This window comes from Cetorhinus maximus, chromosome 19, assembly GCF_964194155.1.
Source record: "Cetorhinus maximus chromosome 19, sCetMax3.hap1.1, whole genome shotgun sequence".
Taxonomy (NCBI): Eukaryota; Metazoa; Chordata; class Chondrichthyes; order Lamniformes; family Cetorhinidae; genus Cetorhinus; species Cetorhinus maximus.
The window spans coordinates 11,553,001-11,570,256 of record NC_135897.1 but is presented as its reverse complement, the minus strand read 5'-3'; the positions used below and the strand labels follow the sequence as shown (position 1 = coordinate 11,570,256).

The 17,256-nt window shown below is 44.9% G+C and overlaps 1 protein-coding gene across 1 annotated transcript in view; it reads right to left on the bottom strand.

Annotated features, from left to right (window-relative positions):
• The window catches only part of LOC144693647 (anoctamin-7-like), a 150,722-nt gene that overhangs the window by 68,426 nt on the left and 65,040 nt on the right, over positions 1–17,256 (bottom strand). Inside the window, exons 5-8 of the mRNA XM_078563499.1 lie at positions 15,059–15,166; positions 4,790–4,926; positions 1,243–1,300; positions 409–519 (exon numbers count right to left, since the gene is read on the bottom strand). Of these exons, the coding sequence (XP_078419625.1) occupies positions 409–519; positions 1,243–1,300; positions 4,790–4,926; positions 15,059–15,166 (414 nt within the window). The remainder of the gene's footprint in view (positions 1–408; positions 520–1,242; positions 1,301–4,789; positions 4,927–15,058; positions 15,167–17,256) is intronic.

Sequence of the window (17,256 nt, the reverse complement as noted above, 5' to 3'; positions counted from 1 at the left end):
TGTGTTCACTTCAGGTCACTTGAGAGAGAAACACTCGAGATGGAAGTTGTGCAGAAAAGTGCAGCTCCCTGAACTTTTCAGAGCCGGGCCGGGTGGGGTCAAGTGTTGCCCTGGCCACTCGGAGTGCGGGAAGTGACAGGCGGGCGAAGGGGGCAACTGTTCGCACGCCACTGTGCCAAACGCAGCAACTCCCCAAACAAGCTAATCAGGGGTTTTTTTTCACGCATTTAATAGCACTTCAAAATGCTTGCATGGACCGCTTTAAAAAAGTCCGGTTGTCGGGCACTGCCAGTTCTCTGGGAGCTGGATTTGAGGTATTGTCCCTGTATCTGAAAGGTGTGTGACAGGGTCGGTTAAAGTGTCTCTGACGCTTGGAACGAGAACTCAAATTCAAAGCAAAGCTCTTACATCGTGAAGGGGAAACGCAGCCGAAAACACCTTCTCATTCAACAGGCTGTCGATACCAGTCTGGCCCTTTCGCCGATGCCCATATTTGGCCCTCGCTAATATTTCATAGACCTGCCCAAAGGGGGAAAAGAGTGACGAACATTAGAGTCAGATCAAATCCCTTTGTTCAAGAAGCCAAGATGTTGACAAAGCCCATTGGCTGGAGGCAACAGCTCACACCCACAAACACTGAGGTTCAGACTTCCAGGATCCCGAGCTGAAGTCAGATTCATCCTGTGTCACTGAGCTCAGTGTCAGTCGGGAGTAGAGGAGCATTCCCACATCCCTGAGCTCCTTCATCTGAAGCTACGAGGACAGATGCCTGGAAGGAGCAAGCCCAGCCTTCTTATGTCACAACATAGCCCCTCGTAGAGTAAAAAAAATAATAAACAGGGATGCATGCAAGGGAATGAACGCGGTAATTTGTGGAGTTTGCACATGTGCAGCATTTTACAGGCCCGCAGACCATTGCCCATTATCCACAGGCTATTCAATTGCCAGTAACGTTGCTTCAAAACCAGCATTGCTCCGAAAAAACTGCTGCGGCTTAAAGAACCAACATCATTACTGACAACATTAACTAAACTCCCAAACACGAACAAGGAACAAATATCACTTCATCATGATTTCCCCAATCACAGGCACACGTTGACAGCAAACAGGTACACAAAAACACAACACAAAACACCATCACATTACACAAAACACAACACAAAATACCATCGCACCGTATGCAATGGATGGTTGGAGCCTGGCAGCCTGTTCAATAGGTTACTTGGACAGCCTAGTACTTACTATCTCATGCCTCTGTGTGTTGGTGAAGAAGTCCTCGTGGTTGTCACTATTTAAATACCTGCACAGAAAACATCGGCAGTGAGTAATTCATTCTCTCCTAACTTCCCGAAAGTGCAAAACCACACCGGATAAATGAGACTAACAGCTCAAAACAGCATCACACCCCACAAAAACACAACACAAAACACCATCACACCACACAAAAACACAACACAAAACACCATCACACCACACAAAAACACAACACAAAACACCATCACACCACACAAAAACACAACACAAAACACCATCACACCACACAAAAACACAACACAAAACACCATCACACCACACAAAAACACCACACAAAACACCATCACACCACACAAAAACACAACACAAAACACCATCACACCACACAAAAACACAACACAAAACACCATCACACCACACAAAAACACAACACAAAACACCATCACACCACACAAAAACACAACACAAAACACCATCACACCACACAAAAACACAACACAAAACACCATCACACCACACAAAAACACAACACAAAACACCATCACACCACACAAAAACACAACACAAAACACCATCACACCACACAAAAACACAACACAAAACACCATCACACCACACAAAAACACAACACAAAACACCATCACACCACACAAAAACACAACACAAAACACCATCACACCACACAAAAACACAACACAAAACACCATCACACCACACAAAACACCATCACACCACACAAAAACACAACACAAAACACCATCACACCACACAAAAACACAACACAAAACACCATCACACCACACAAAAACACCACACAAAAACACAACACAAAACACCATCACACCACACAAAACACCATCACACTACACAAAAGCACAGCATGTATGTGCAAGAAGGACTGCAATCATATAACACCAACAGAAACTACACAGCAACAGTCTGGGTTGTATTTAACAGGGGTGACGAGGGTCTCACTGCAGCCTAGGGAGCCATGGGAGCCCCACGTCTCCTCTCTCCCACATATTAAATGCTCCTGGATAGAGGTGGGCTGTTGGGGTTGTTGCTGAGCTTTAGTGAGGTGTTACTCATACCATGCTTTCTAGTCTTACTGAACCTTGATGAGGCTTTGCTTCCCTACTACAGACTTGAGATACTCTGTATAGTTTAACTTCAAACAATTTATTAAGAGCTATTTACAAAGACCTCAGGGTAAGCACGTGGTATTCAGGACACTGACTACTCTGTGCCTAGTTCTCTCGGATCCTGTTGGACACCTGACTCCTGATGTCACAGTTACATCATTAACATCATCATGGTTCATTAACATAACCATCAACCCATTACTCTACACGGGCCTTCCGCAGGATCAAGTATCCCAGGGGCGGAAGTCCTGCTCACCAAGAACTTTAATTGCCCACTTAGGGGGCTTCAATCGGCTGTCCATGGGCCTTCCCACCACCGACTCAATCGGATTGGAGGCTGGAAGGCAGTGGGGTCCCCACCTGCCAGAGTCACACCTGATTAAATGCCCCCCTGCCACCAACCTCGCCCGGGGGGAGGACATCAAATTACACCCCCTGTCTTTACAAAACACCTTTGGTGTGAAATATCCCAAGGTATTTCACAGGAATGTTATCAAACAACATTTGACACCTAGCTAAATAAGGAGATTTTAGGACAACTGACCAAGAGCTTGGTCAAAGAGCTAGTTTTAAGAACTGTCTTGAAGGAGTGGAGATGTGGAGAGGCATAGGGAGGGAATTCCAGAGTTTAGGGTCTAGGCAACTGGAGGCTCAGCCAACAATGGTGGGATAGTGAAAAACCAGAGATGCTCAAGAGGTCAGAAATCGAGGAGTGCAGAGGTTCCAGAGGGCACAACACAACACAGTGCAATGCAAAGCAATCACCCCAACACAACCTGGCACAACACAGTCCGACAAAGCTCAGCAACACCCAGCATAAAACAAACAAGCAAACACTGTTCATCCATGAGACCAAGTCATTGTGACCTCTGTGAAGACTGGAATGTTCAGACCTTACTGTAAAATTTACCAGCTCTTGTTGCCCTAACATCATCATTTTAAACATCTTCATTAGATCACCCCTGGAATGTTCAGGTTAATCCATGGGAAAACAAGCCAGGTTTTTGTAACCCGTCATCATAATCTAATTTTCCAAAACCCTGATATCAATCTAGTGAATCAATGATGCATCAAGGCCAATGTAGTCTTCCTAAGGTCAGTCCCTAAATCCACATTCAGTGTCTAGCTAGGTTCTCATCAAGGTTCTGTACAACTGTAACTTCACTTTCTCCCCTTGGAGTTACAGGCCCCTTGCAATAAAGGCCAACATTCCATTAGTCTCTTTGATTCCCTTCTGTAGCTGTCCACCAGTTTTTTTTTGTGACTTACATCTCTGAACACCCAAGTACCTTTTCTCCTCAAAGACAAAACTGCACAACCTCACACTTGCCCAGGTTGAACTGTGCCTTCCTTAGTTTTGCACACTTCGCTCATCTATGTCACTTTGTATCCTCACTCATCTGCAAACTTGGTCATATAACCCTGTATTCCTTCATCCAAGTTATTAAGACCTTAATTCAGATCCCTTGGGAACATCACTTGTCACATCCCACCAATTAGAGAATCCTTTATCTCTACCCTCAGCAACCCTATTCGCATTGATAGAGGTGCCAGAGGCAGCTGGCTCATACCTGAGACCCAAACACAAATTCTACGCTGACACTTCAGTGCAGTACTGAGGGAGTGCTGCACAGTCAGAGGTGCCATCTTTTGGATGAAGTGTTAAACCAAGGCTCCATCTACCCTCTCAGATGGGCGTAAAAGATTCCAGGTCACTATTTTGAAGAAAAACAAATGAATTCTCTTCGGTGTCTTAACCAATATTTATCCCTGAACCAATATCACTAAAAATAGATTATCTGCTCATTACCACAATACTGTTTGTGGGAGCTTGCTGTCAATGTTAATGTCAATTAGATTTTAATATTTAAATAAAAATAGCTGGAAAAACTCAGCAAGGCTGACAGCATCCTGAAACGTTAACTGTATCCCTCTCCGCAGATGCTGTCAGACCTGCTGAGTTTTTCCAGCTATTTTTATTTTTGTTTCAGATTTCCAGCATCTGCAGTATTTTGCTTTTACATTTTAAGATTTGTTGATGTCAATTACATTGTTAAGGGAAACAGGTGATGGGTATTTGAACACATATAAATAGGGACACTGGGTGTGTGTCAGGAATGTTGACATTGAACTAAGTAAGTCAATAAATTTTCTCAGCAGCGAAAGGCTCCGTGTTTTAGTTGTGGCTTCACCAACTAGTATAAATCCTGTTAACACTTGCTGTGGGCAAATTGGTTACCATGTGTCCTACATTGTAACAGTGACTACACTTCAAAAGTACTTCATTGGCTGAAAAGCGCTTGGCACACTTTAAGGCGCTATCAAAATGCAAGCCCTCTTTCCATCTTTCACAGGATAGCTCAACACTATCATGGAATCCACTTCATACAGACCTTTCCAACTTGGAGAATCGGAGCGGGCAGGTGAAACATTCTTGGTGGGAGCACAGAATGTCTTCGTGCATGATATTACAGATTCCCAGCTTCGAGAATAAGTCCTGTGACCAATTGGAGGTATGCGTTACTGATGCCTGAAAGAAACAATAGTAAAGATTTATATGACTATAGCCTGGTCATAAACCTCCATCCCAAACTGTCAAGGTCAGTCAGCCTACAACACAGCTGTCCCTAAATCCCATTGCAGCTGAGGTTACTTTTTTTTAGAATTGTGGTAACAATCGTTTTATTAATTAGTTTTATTAATCCCAATGAGCTTCACTCCTCATAACAGGAACAATTAATTCAGTACGTGGGAACTGCAGCAGATTCATGGGAACACCACCACCTGGATGTTCCCCTCCAAGTCACTCACCACTCTGACTTAGAAATATATCGCTGTTCCTTCACTGTTGCTGGGTCAAAATCCTGAAATTCCCTCCCTAACAGCACTGTAGGTGTACCTACACCACCTGGACTGCAGCAGTTCAAGAAGGCAGCTCCCCACCACCTCCTCATGGGAAATTAGGGATCAGCGATAAATGCTGGCTTAGCCAGTGACGCCCACATCCTGTAAAAGAATAAAGAAAAAGCACCTTCTGTTCAGCTGCACTGTGTACCTTTTATTCGATATAAAACCATTCCCAGTGCTCTAATTCTTTCTATGTCTCTCTGCCTTTCTAACCCAATCTTTTTCTCATTCTCTCGAAGACATTCTCACTGCCCACTGCCTCCAGTACCAATATCTCTCACACTGCTCTCATTGTGGCTGGGATTTTGTGTGAGTAGTCAAGGAGTCAAAGCCAGGGCGGATGTTATGGTGCCAACGTGCCTGACCCGATCCTCGACTGCATCATTACATTATGTTGGCCGACCAATTAACTACCAGCAGGCAGGGGGGATCCAGCCAACACTGCAGCTCTGCCCAAAGGAGACAACCAAGAGGACAGTGAGGTGGGCAATGTGAAGGTTAGCAGGAAGAGGTGCTTGTTGGCATGGCGATAGGAAGTTTATATTGTTGCTCCCTATCCCTTCTGCCAAAATGCACCACTTCACACTTACTCTGTAGTAAATTCCATCTGCCTCTTATCTGCCCGTTCTGCCACCCCACTCTGTCCTGTTGCAGTCGATTAGTACCATCCTCAGTGTTTGTCCCTCTCAAAGTTTGGTATCGTTGGCAAATTTTGAAATTTTACTCTACATTCCAATTTCCAACTCACTTACGTAAATCAAAAAAGCCAAGGTCCTAACACTGACTTTCTACCATCCTTCAGCCTGAAAAACAACTATTTACCACAACTCACTGCCTTCTGTCCATAAACTAATATTTTATTCAAGCTGAAACTGACCCTCCTTATTCCATGGGCCACAATTTTGTTAACCAACCTTTAGGTGGTACTTTGTCAAACTCTTTCTTAAAATCCATATAGACAACATCCACCACATTCCCTTCATCAACCTCCTCTGTTGCTTCATCAAAAAAATCAAATAGTCAAGCACAATCTGCCTTTTACCCATCTGTGCTGGCTGATCGCCTTCACCCACCAGCTCCCCTGGTTGTAGCTCTACTTTGTGTCTGCAGCTCTCCTTTGTGTTTGCTAGCCACGCTGCTTCTTTCTTAATTTCCTTCCCTTGGTACTTCTTCCAGGTCAAGGGTCACCAGGTCACATTAACCAATATTTCTTATTATCAAGAAAATTACAATTGATCTCTTTACAATTGGGGCAAAGTCTTAGAAGTACTTTTCAAACAAACTCTTAAAAACAATTATAGATCCCATAGGCATTTTAAAGAAATTACAAATGTTCCTTACTATACTGCTTCCATGTTAAAGGCCGCTACAAACCCTCTATCCTTAATTAACTCAAACCTCTCCAAGTGCTTGTTGACTTCTTCCCTTTCAAAAACCTTACCCACCACTGATGTTAAATTAAATGGCCTGTATTTGCTAGGGCTATCCTTTCTTGAATAAGGGTGTCACATTTGCCTCTCTCCAATCATCTGGCACTTTCCTTTAACAACTTGGAATGCAAGCCATCTGGACCAGGTGACTTATCCACTCTAAGCATAGCCAGCCTTTCCTATGCAATGTTCCTAACAATTTTCACCCCATCCATTACCTCTGCCATCTCCACGTTGGCCTTTATCTTGAGGACTAGAATACAAAGGGGCAGAAGTAATACTAGAATTGTGCAGATTTAGGAGAGATGGTGGTTTAGTGGTAATGGACTAGTAATGGTCACTGGACCAGTAATCTAAAGGCCAGGCTAATGCTCTGGGGACATGGGTTCAAATCCCACCATGGCAACTGGTGTAATTTAAACTCAATTAATAAATCTGGAATATAAAGCTAGTCTCAGTAATGGTGACCATGAAACTCATCGATTATTGTAAAAACCCATTAGAGAAGGAAATCTGCCATCCTCACCTGGTCTGGCCTACATGTGACTCCAGGCCTAAAGGAATGTGGTTGACTCTTACCTGCCCTCTAAAATGGCCTAGCAAGCTATTCAGTTCAAGGGCAATTAGGGCTGGGCAACAAATTCTGGCCTTGCCAGTGACACCCACATCCCATGAAAGAATAAAGAGAAGTTTCTGCTTAAACCCCATTGCGAGTACTGTGCTGAATCCTGGGCACTGCCCCTCAAGAGGGATTTATTAGCCTTAGAGGGGGATGCAGCACACATTCAGTAGAATGATACTGGCTTAGAGGGCTCGTGGCAACCTTTAACCTGGAAGCAGTGCAGTAAAGAACATTTGTAATTTCTTTAAAAGGTCTGTGGGATCTGTAATTGTTTTTATGAATGTTTGAGAAGTACTTGTATCAAACAGCTACAAAGCCATTAAAAAGAAATGAAACTGGGCAGAACACCAGGCATCGATCTAGGCACCGGAAACAACAATGGCAAACCCAGCCCTGTCGATCCTGCAAAGTCCTCCTTACTAACATCTGGGGGCTTGTGCCAAAATTGGGAGAGCTGTCTCACACACTAGTCAAGCAACAGCCTGGCATAGTTCTACTCACAGAATCGTACCTTACAGATAATGTTCCAGGCACCACCATCACCATCCCTGGATATGTCCTGTCCCACCAGCAGGACAGACCCAGCAGAGGTGGTGGCACAGTGGTATACAGTCAGGAAGGAGTTGCCCTGGGAGTCCTCTACATCGACTCCAGACTCCATGGGCCGGATATTGAGTTTGGCGAGCGGGGAGGTGGAGCCCACTCGCCAACGTGTAAAATGACACGGGATGACATTGGGCGGAACTCCCGACCTCACCCTGCGTCATTTCAATTTTCAGGTCGACGGAGGGGTGGGGGTGGGGGGCAGCCGAATCAGCTGTGCATCCGCTGACCTGTCAATAGCCAATTAAGGCCATTTAAAAACTAATTGAAGTACTTAAAGGACCTGCCCGTCCAACGTTAAGGTTGGTGGGCAGGCCGGGAGCCTTGGTGGGCTTCGGAAAAAGCATGAAACCTCATCCACGGGCGGGATGAGGTTTCATGTAAGTTTTTAAAAATTTAATAAAACTTTAATTAAAAGTGATGAACATGTGCCAACTCATGTGCTCATGACACATGAGGGGACATGCCAGGGAAATTTTATTTTTCTATATTTCACAGTTTTGAATTTGGCAGCGATCTCCCTGAGGCTGCACTTAGCCTCAGGGAGATGAGTGCTCTCTTCCGCATGTATGCGTGAAAGAGCGCACCCTCGGCTTAGGGAATCCACCCCCCCGCCCGCACAGGGAGCGCATAGCACTTCCTGGCCGACATAATGGTGGGCAGGCCTTAATTGGTCCACTCACATAAAATGGCAGTGCGCCCCTGATCAGGGGCACCGATCGGAGGTGCGCCTGCACGTGCCCACTCCTGAACTTCCCCCACAATGAGGGAAAAATCCTTCCCCATGAAGTTTCATGGCATTAGGTCAAACATGGACAAGGAAACCTCCTGCTGATCACCACGTACCGCCCTCCCTATGCTGATGAATCAGTGCTCCTCCATGTTGAACTCCACTTGGAGGAAACACAGAGGGTGGCAAGGGCGCAGTACGTGCTCTGGGTGGGGGACTTCAATTCCATCACCAAGAGCGGCTCAGTAGCACTACCACAGGCCAAGTTGGCCGAGTCCTAAAGGACATAGCTACTAGACTGGGTCTGCGGCAGGTGGTGAGGGAAACAACAAGAAGGAAAAACATACTTGACCTCATCCTCACCAACCTGCCTGCCACAGATGCATCTGTCCATGACAGTATTGGTAGGAGTGACCATTGCACACAGTCATTGTGGAGACCAAGTCCCAGCTTCACATTCATGTTGTGTGGCACTACCACCGTGCTAAACGGGATAGATTTCAAACAGATTTAGCAACTCAAGACTGGGCATCCATGAGGCGCTGTGGGCCATCAGCAGCAGCAGGATTGTGTTCAACCACAATAACCTCATGTCGCGGCGTATCCCCCACTCTACCATTACCACAAAGTCAGGGGATCAACATTGGTTCAATGAAGAGTGCAGAAGGGCATGCCAGGAACAGCACCAGGCATACCTAAAAATGAAGTATCAACCTGCTGAAGCTATAACACAGGACTACTTGAATGCCAAACAGCATGAGCAGCAAGTGATGGACAGAGCTAAGCGATCCCACAGCCAACGGATCAGGTCTAAGCTCTGCAGTCCTGCCACATTCAGCCGTGATTGGTGGTGGACAATTAAACAACTCACTGGAGGAGGAGGCTCCACAAATATCCCCATCCTCAATGATGGAGGAGCCCAGCACATCAGTGCAAAAGACAAGGCTGAAGCATTTGCAACAATCTTCAGCCAGAAGTGTCGAGTGGATGATCCATCTCGGCTTCCTCCGGAGGTCCCCAACATCACAGATGCCAGTCTCCAGCCAATTCGATTCACTCCATGTGATATCAAGGCTGAAGGCACTGGATACCTCAAAGGCTATGGGACAATATCCCGGCAATAGTACTGAAGACTTTTGCTCCAGAACTTGCCGTGCCCCTAGCCAAGCTGTTCCAGTACAGCTACAACACTGGCATCTACCCAGCTATGTGGAAGATTTCCCAGGTATGTGCTGTACACAAAGAGAAGGACAAATCCAACCCGGCCAATTAGTCTACTTTCGATCATCGGTAAAGTGATGGAAGGGGTCATCAACAGTGCTATTAAGTGGCACTTGCTTAACAATAACCTGCTCACTGATGCTCAGTTTGGGTTCCACCAGATCCACTCAGCTCATGACCTCATTACAGCCTTGGTTCAAGCATGGACAAAGAGCTGAACTCCAGAGGTGAGGTGAGAGTGACTGCCCTTGACATCAAGGGCACATTTGACCAAGTGTGGCATCAAGGAGCCCTAGCAAAACTGGAGTCAATGGGAATCAGGAGGAAAACTCTCCACTGATTGGAGTCATACGTAGCACAAAGGAAGATGGTTGTGGTTGTTGGAGGTCAGTCATCTCAGCTCCATGACATCACTGCAAAAGTTCCTCAGGGTAATGTCCTAGGCCCAACTGCCTTCATCTACTTCATCGATGACCTTCCTACCAACATAAGGTCAGAATTGGGGAAGTTCGCTGATGATTGCACGATGTTCAGCACCATTTGCAACTCCTCAGATACTGAAGCAGTCCATATCCAATGCAACAAGGCCGGGACAATATCCAGGCTTGGGCTGATAAGTGGCAAGTAACATTCACGCCACACAGGTACCAGGCAATGACCATCTCCAACAAGAGAGAATCTAACCATCGCCCCTTGACATTCAATGGCATTACCATCGCTGAATCCCCCACTATCAACATCCTGGGGGTTACCATTGACCAGAAATTGAACTGGACTAGCCATATAAACACTGTGGCAACGCTAGCAGGTCAGAGGCTAGGAATCCTGCGACGAGGAACTCACCTCCTGACTCCCCAAAGCCTGTCTGCCATCTACAAGACACAAGTCAGGAGTGTGATGGAATACACTCCACTTGCCTGGATGAGTGCAGCTCCCACAACACTCAAGAAACTTGACACCACCCAAGACAAAGCAGCCCACTTGATTGGCACCACATCCACAAACATTCACTCCCTCCACCACCAACTAACAGTAGCAACAGTGCGTACCATCTATAAGATGCACTGCAGAAACTCACCAAGGCTCCTTAGACAGCACCTTTCAAACTCACAACCACTACCATCTAGAAGGACAAGGGCAGCAGATAGATGGGAACACCACCACCTGGAAGTTCCCCTCCAAGTCACTCACCATCCTGACTTGGAAATATATCGCCGTTCCTTCACTGTCACTGGGTCAAAATCCTGGAACTCCCTCCCTAACAGCACTGTGGGTGTACCTACACCACATGGACAGCAGCGGCTCAAGAAGGCAGCTCACCACCACCTTCTCAAGGGCAACTAGAGAAGGGCAATAAATGCTGGCTTAGCCAGCGATGCCCATACCCTGTGAATGAAAAAAAGATACAAAGAGGAGCTACAGCTAGAGCAGCTGGAGGGTGAAGGCAATCAGTGCCCAGATGTAAACACAAAGAGAAAGCAGGCAGATACAAAAAGAGGAACACAGAGAATTCTTGTGAAGAGAAGAAGCAAATCACTCTCAAGAAGATGTCAGTTTTTCTTTTGGCAGAAAAGGAGACAGGGCTCTTGGAGGTAGTGGGTGAGCTGGTCAAAATGGTCTAAAACGTGGAAAGCTGTGTGAATAGCTCTGAGTTGCTAGAGAGCTGGGTGTTTTCCCAGAAGTGGCCAAACCATGAACGGGGTTGTTACTGATTGGTCAGCTGAAACAGAACTCTGGAAAGTTATACCATCAGGACTGTCAGGACCCAAGGGAGAGAGTTTTCATAGAAGTGTGCCTTACTGCTCAGAGGTGAAATCTGTTGTTAAATAGGACTCCTGGCCCACCCTGCGTGAATAAAGAGTAGCATATTTTGGTTGTGTAGTTATGTAATACCATATATGCTGAAGAGGAATGTTTGTGGTTGTGTAAGATGTATCTTTGGTGTATCGACTAAAGTGAAATTTACCTTTTTATTTGGAGTATGTCACAAAACTATAATATTTTTCATAATATGATTGTGGTTTATTGTAAAGTAGGTTTATGGGTGTGAGTGTAGATGGTTCTGTCTGTGTAATTTAATTAAATTAGAATCAGATAGACGGCAAGCTTGAAATTAGCAAAAGGAGTTAGGGGTAAAAGGCATTTGAAATGTTTATAAGTAAACATGGATGAGGTCTTAGCATGTAAGATGTGTTGGAAATTTGCATTTTTAGATAAATGGAGTTGTCTGGGTTTCATAGGGATGGTAAGATGTTTACAACTAACAAGGTAAATATGGCAAGGTTATTATGTTTAGTTTTCCCAAAAGGTACTGGTCATATTAGCAACATGAAAGATTTTTATATAATGGGAAACGTACATTTTCAAAGGCATATAAAACAATGGAATTACAGTTTAAAGAGAGAGAAACATATATACATGTGGGGCCATATAAGAACTAAAAGGAGTGTGTAAAACAGCCTTGGGGAAGCCTCCAGCCATATGTGTGTAGAAGTCTGCTGTGTCCAATAACGAAAGCTGGAAAAAAGCCTTTGGAATTCCACTGTCGAGTGGGTGCTGTGATAAATTTGCTGGCTTGCTATTTAAATTTAAAATCTATTTTGGACTGTTGCTTTAAAGGGGGTGTGTAGTTGGGAGTCAGTTGTATTAGGAATTTTGGGATTTGTTACAGCATTAAGCAAATGTAACCTTATGTACGTGTTTGAAATCTTTTCTTTAGTTAATAGATGTTTTAATTTAGTTTTTATAATCTCTAAAGGTGTTAGTGGATTCATTACTTCTGAATTCAGTGCCCAAATCTTCTCATAATAAATGCAAATTGCTAAACCGTTGTGATAGCGTGGCCAAGTTTCCCTTGTGGATTTGGTTCACCTGGCAAATACCACCTGCCACATCATAACAAGTATCATTTGACTGTTAATTCACGTTTAATTTATGTTGATTCTGATTCATGTTAAAATAAATGTTACAAAAAATGAAATCTTGTTAGTAACTTCTTCTTTGGGGGTCATTTGGTAAATTTGGTTATTTTGGTTAATGGTTTCCCCACGGAGATGGTAACAGGTTTATTTACAAGGATAGGTCTTATAAACTAGGCTTGTATTCTCTTGAGTATAAAAGCTTAAGGAGTGGACTAATTTATGATGATTAGAGTATTTCATAGGGTGTGTAGTGAGAAAATATTTCCTCCAGAATGTCCAGAACAAGGAGGCACCACCTTAAAATTAGAACTAGACCATTCAGGAGTGATGTCAGGAAGCACTTCTTCACACAACTGGTAGTGGAAATCTGGAACTCTCTCCCTCAAAGGATGTTGAGGCTAGGGGTGAATTGAAAATGTCAAAACTGAGATTGATAGATCTGTGTTAGGCAAGGTTATTAAGGTTTACAGAGTTAAGGCGGGTAAATAGAGCAAAGATAAGATGAGCCATGACCAAATTCAACGATGGAGCAGGCTCGAGGGGCTGAATGGCCTATTCTTGTTCCTATGATTGTGATCCCAGTATGGGCCTGATGTGCTGCTAGGGTTGCACCTGGACTCCCAGAAATTAAGGTCTGTGAGTGCTGAGAGCAACATCTGGGGAAAAAATATAGAGGCTTGAAATACAGTTGTTTTTCCTGTAAATTTTATTTCAACACTTTTGTTTATTCATTATAAAAATGCCAGACATTGGGATGAAAGACTGTTTGACAGACACTAAAGACTCATCCAACTGGGTCATGAGGAATCTATTCATTTTCCAATTGGCAGAGAAGGCGATACAGCACGAGGATGGACTTGTCCGGTGACCAATAGGAGGAGTGTGGGGGCGGACCCATTAGAGGAAAGTGGTCATGAGAAAGAAATCTCTAGGAAAACGTTCAGCTAGAGTTGGTCTGCTTCTGTGTTACATAGTCTATGTAAAAACAACCCCATTTTTAAGAGAATGTTACAGTCCACAAGGACAGTTTATTAGGTTTTCACTTGTAGGCATACCTTTCCAATTCAGCCCAGAAAGAGGATAAAAGCTTCCATTTTTGGGCAGACAAGCTCTGAGGTGAAGTTAAGTCCATCCACAGCAAAGAACCATCTATAATTCACCTTAATTTGGCAGTGAAATAGCAGTGTCACTCCGAGGATTAGCCTGTTTGCGGACAAGTGTATTTTGGAATTGTATTTTTGAACTAATTAGTTTTTTCCTTCATTATTAATAGTGCTGGCTAACTATGGTCTCAAACGAGGCAGTGGTGAAGCACCATAATTGGCCTCAGTGTCAATGGGCTTGGGAGAGTGAAATCCCATTCTCTGGATCGACATGGAAGTTAGATGAGGAAAAGATTGCACACTGCAGGAACCCTATTCTAGCCCGTATCAGGGGTAGAGCACTTATATTGCCACCGGCACCTATAGGATCACCAGGATTTCCTGCCTCCAAGTCAGGTACACCCTGAGTGCAAGTGGCCTCACTGGCAGTGCAGAATGCCCAAGAACGTCAGAGGCAGCTACAGCTCTGGCCTTGGTGATTGGGACCTCCCGACTGTCGTTGGGGAATTGTCTGCTTGAAGACACCAACTGGACTTCAAGGTCCTGTGCTGAGATTTGGGGGGAGAGGGGGACGTGGTGGGCATGCACGGTGTGGTGCAGGAAGAGGAGTCCAAAACATTGGAGGCAGATTACCTTTAAATCTTCAGCTGACATATGGACCTATTGCTCAGCAGGGACTCAGGGGAGGGATCAGGGCTGTGGGTGGGGGAAGGGCAGTGGCCATGGCAGGCTACAAGGCCACCATCCAAAATAAACATGGGACAGGAGTCTGGGCATTTCCCCCCCACCTCCCCCATCCAAAAACTTCAGCAGGTCTGTGCCACATGTAGGGTGGGTTCCACCCTCGCCAACCAAATCTCCAGTTAACCCCGGGTAATATTCAAAGGGTAGAGCCCCACCGATCCAGGTCTCTACCTCTTCAACCCAACCTATGTGCCTGTCCATTGCAACCAGGGAGGGAGTGAACGGTCAGTAAAATCAGCCCGACTGTCTTCAGGAAAGAAAGGGACAAAAACTGGAGTTGAAAGCAATGAAAAATAATTAAAACTGGAGATGAAAGTAATGAAATAGACACCCAGTAAATAAACACCGAGCCTTTCCACAGGCCCTGGATGATTCACCTACCTGCAGAGGAACACACAGCCTCATGTCCTCTGCATAATAGCAGAGCACATTCCACGGAGCATTCAGCATGAAGTAATGGATCTTGCGCTTCTCATTCTGTGTCTCATGCTGGAGAGAGATAAATCCAAACAATGACCAGGTAATTTCCTCCAGCCCCACAACCCTCAGATATCTGCACCCCTCCGATTCTGGCTTTTTGAGCATCCCAATTTTAATCACTACACCATTGGTAGTTGCCTTCCATTGTCCAGTCCCAGTGCTCTGCAATTCCCTCTTTAAATCTCTCCGCCTGTCTACCTCCATCTCCCCCTTTACGATGCTCCTTAAAACCTACCTCTTTGACCAAACTTTGGTCACCTGCCCTAACATCTCCTTGGGCAAAATTTTTCCGATCGGATACGAAATCGCACAAGATGACGTCGGGCAAATGTCCCGATGTCATCCCGCGCTCGCGTGATATTTCGGTCGGAGGGCGCACGCCCTCTTTTGGAGTTTGGACTTTTGGAAGTTCACCTGCCGACAATTAAGGAGACAATTAAAGTTGTTAAAGTTCCAATTCGTTGTCTGTCCGACCTTACGGTTGGCGACCAGGCGAATCTGCTGGGCGGACTTTGCATTTTTGCTGTTAACTCACCCAAGGGCGGGATGAGGTTTCCCTTATTAAACTTAAAAAAATTAAAACGTATGGACAGAATTTTCATCATGTATATGTTCAGGTGACTGATTCTGATGCGTGGACATTATTTTCCGGCTTTTAAAATCTTTATTTAATTATTTTGAAGCCTCCAGCTCCCTGAGGCAGCTCTCTGCCTTCAGGGAGCTTTCATTCAGCGCCCACCCTCCTCCCGCACCCACCCCGGCAGCGCTGAGCATTTCAGCGTATGCTTCATGCTGGCTGCCCGTTAACTGGCCAGCCAGAGTGAAATCACAGTTGGGGGCTGATTGCGGGCAACGGTCCATTCTCTGGCCGCTCCCGGGCCCGTTGATCATGCCCACACGCCAACCTAAAAATCCTGCCGCTTAAGTGACTCAGTGTCAAATTTTGTTCGAAAATTGCTCCTGTGAAACGCCCTTATTATGTTAAAAATGCTATATAAATATAAGTTGTTGTTGTAACCAGGGGCTTGCACTCTCCTGGCTCTGGCCAGACGTGTATAGTATTACAGAATATCGCTGAAAAGAGAGACATGCTGCCAAAGCTTTTTGTTTTGTACTCATCAGGACAAACGCAAGAATGCCAAAACGGAAAGTGGCTAAATATTTCAAAAAAGATTTAAAGCGTATGGGGAAAGGGGGAAGAAAAGGGGGAAGGAGGGGTTGCTAAGAGCTGGCAGAGATGCAGCCAACTGAATGGCCTCCTTCCGTGCTATAAAATCAAATGGGCAATCATTGAACGAAGTGACCCGAAGCAGGGTGACCTTTACTTGTCCGAGAGCATGATTTGCTATGTTGTCCTCTTCATGTGATCTTTGTGCCACTGGGAACTCACCTAGGGCGCTGAACAAATGTGTGCCTGGGAAGCAAGGGTTTTCAGGCTATCTTTGTCATATCTGGTTTTAAAAATAGGGGCATAGAGTACAAAAGCGAGGGAGTTATGATAAACCTGTACAAAACACTGGTGGTTCAGCCTCAGTTGGAGAATTGTGTGCAGTACTGGGTACCACACTTTAGCAAGGATGTGGGCCTGTGCAAAAAAGGTTTACAAGAATGGTCCCAGGGATGAGGAACTTCAATTACATGGATAGACCGGAGAAGCTGGGGCTGTTCTCCTTGGAGAAGAGAATATTGAGAGGAGATTTGATAGAGTGTCATGAAGCTATTAATGTATATATTTTGGAAAATATTTTTCTTTTAAAATAGAGGTTTAGTCTGTGGGTGTGTCTTAATTGGATTAAAGCCAGCTAGTCTGGGCGCTTTGATATGTACTAGTTTTGATATGTAAGAGAGATAGCGTGCACTTGCATTTTTTGAACAGAGCATTCAAGAAGTGGCGTGAAAACTTGACAGCCTTCTGACAGCTACCAAGCAATATGTTTACATTACCAATTAAATTGGTGTTATGAAAGGGGTTTCATTGTTAAAAGGTGAAGTTCAAAGAGGTTGTTGATACAATGAGAATTAACATTCAATGGGCTGGTAGATATAACTTCAGTAGTATCTGGGTGTGCAGGCAGAGGCAATGTAAGATCAAAAGGCAG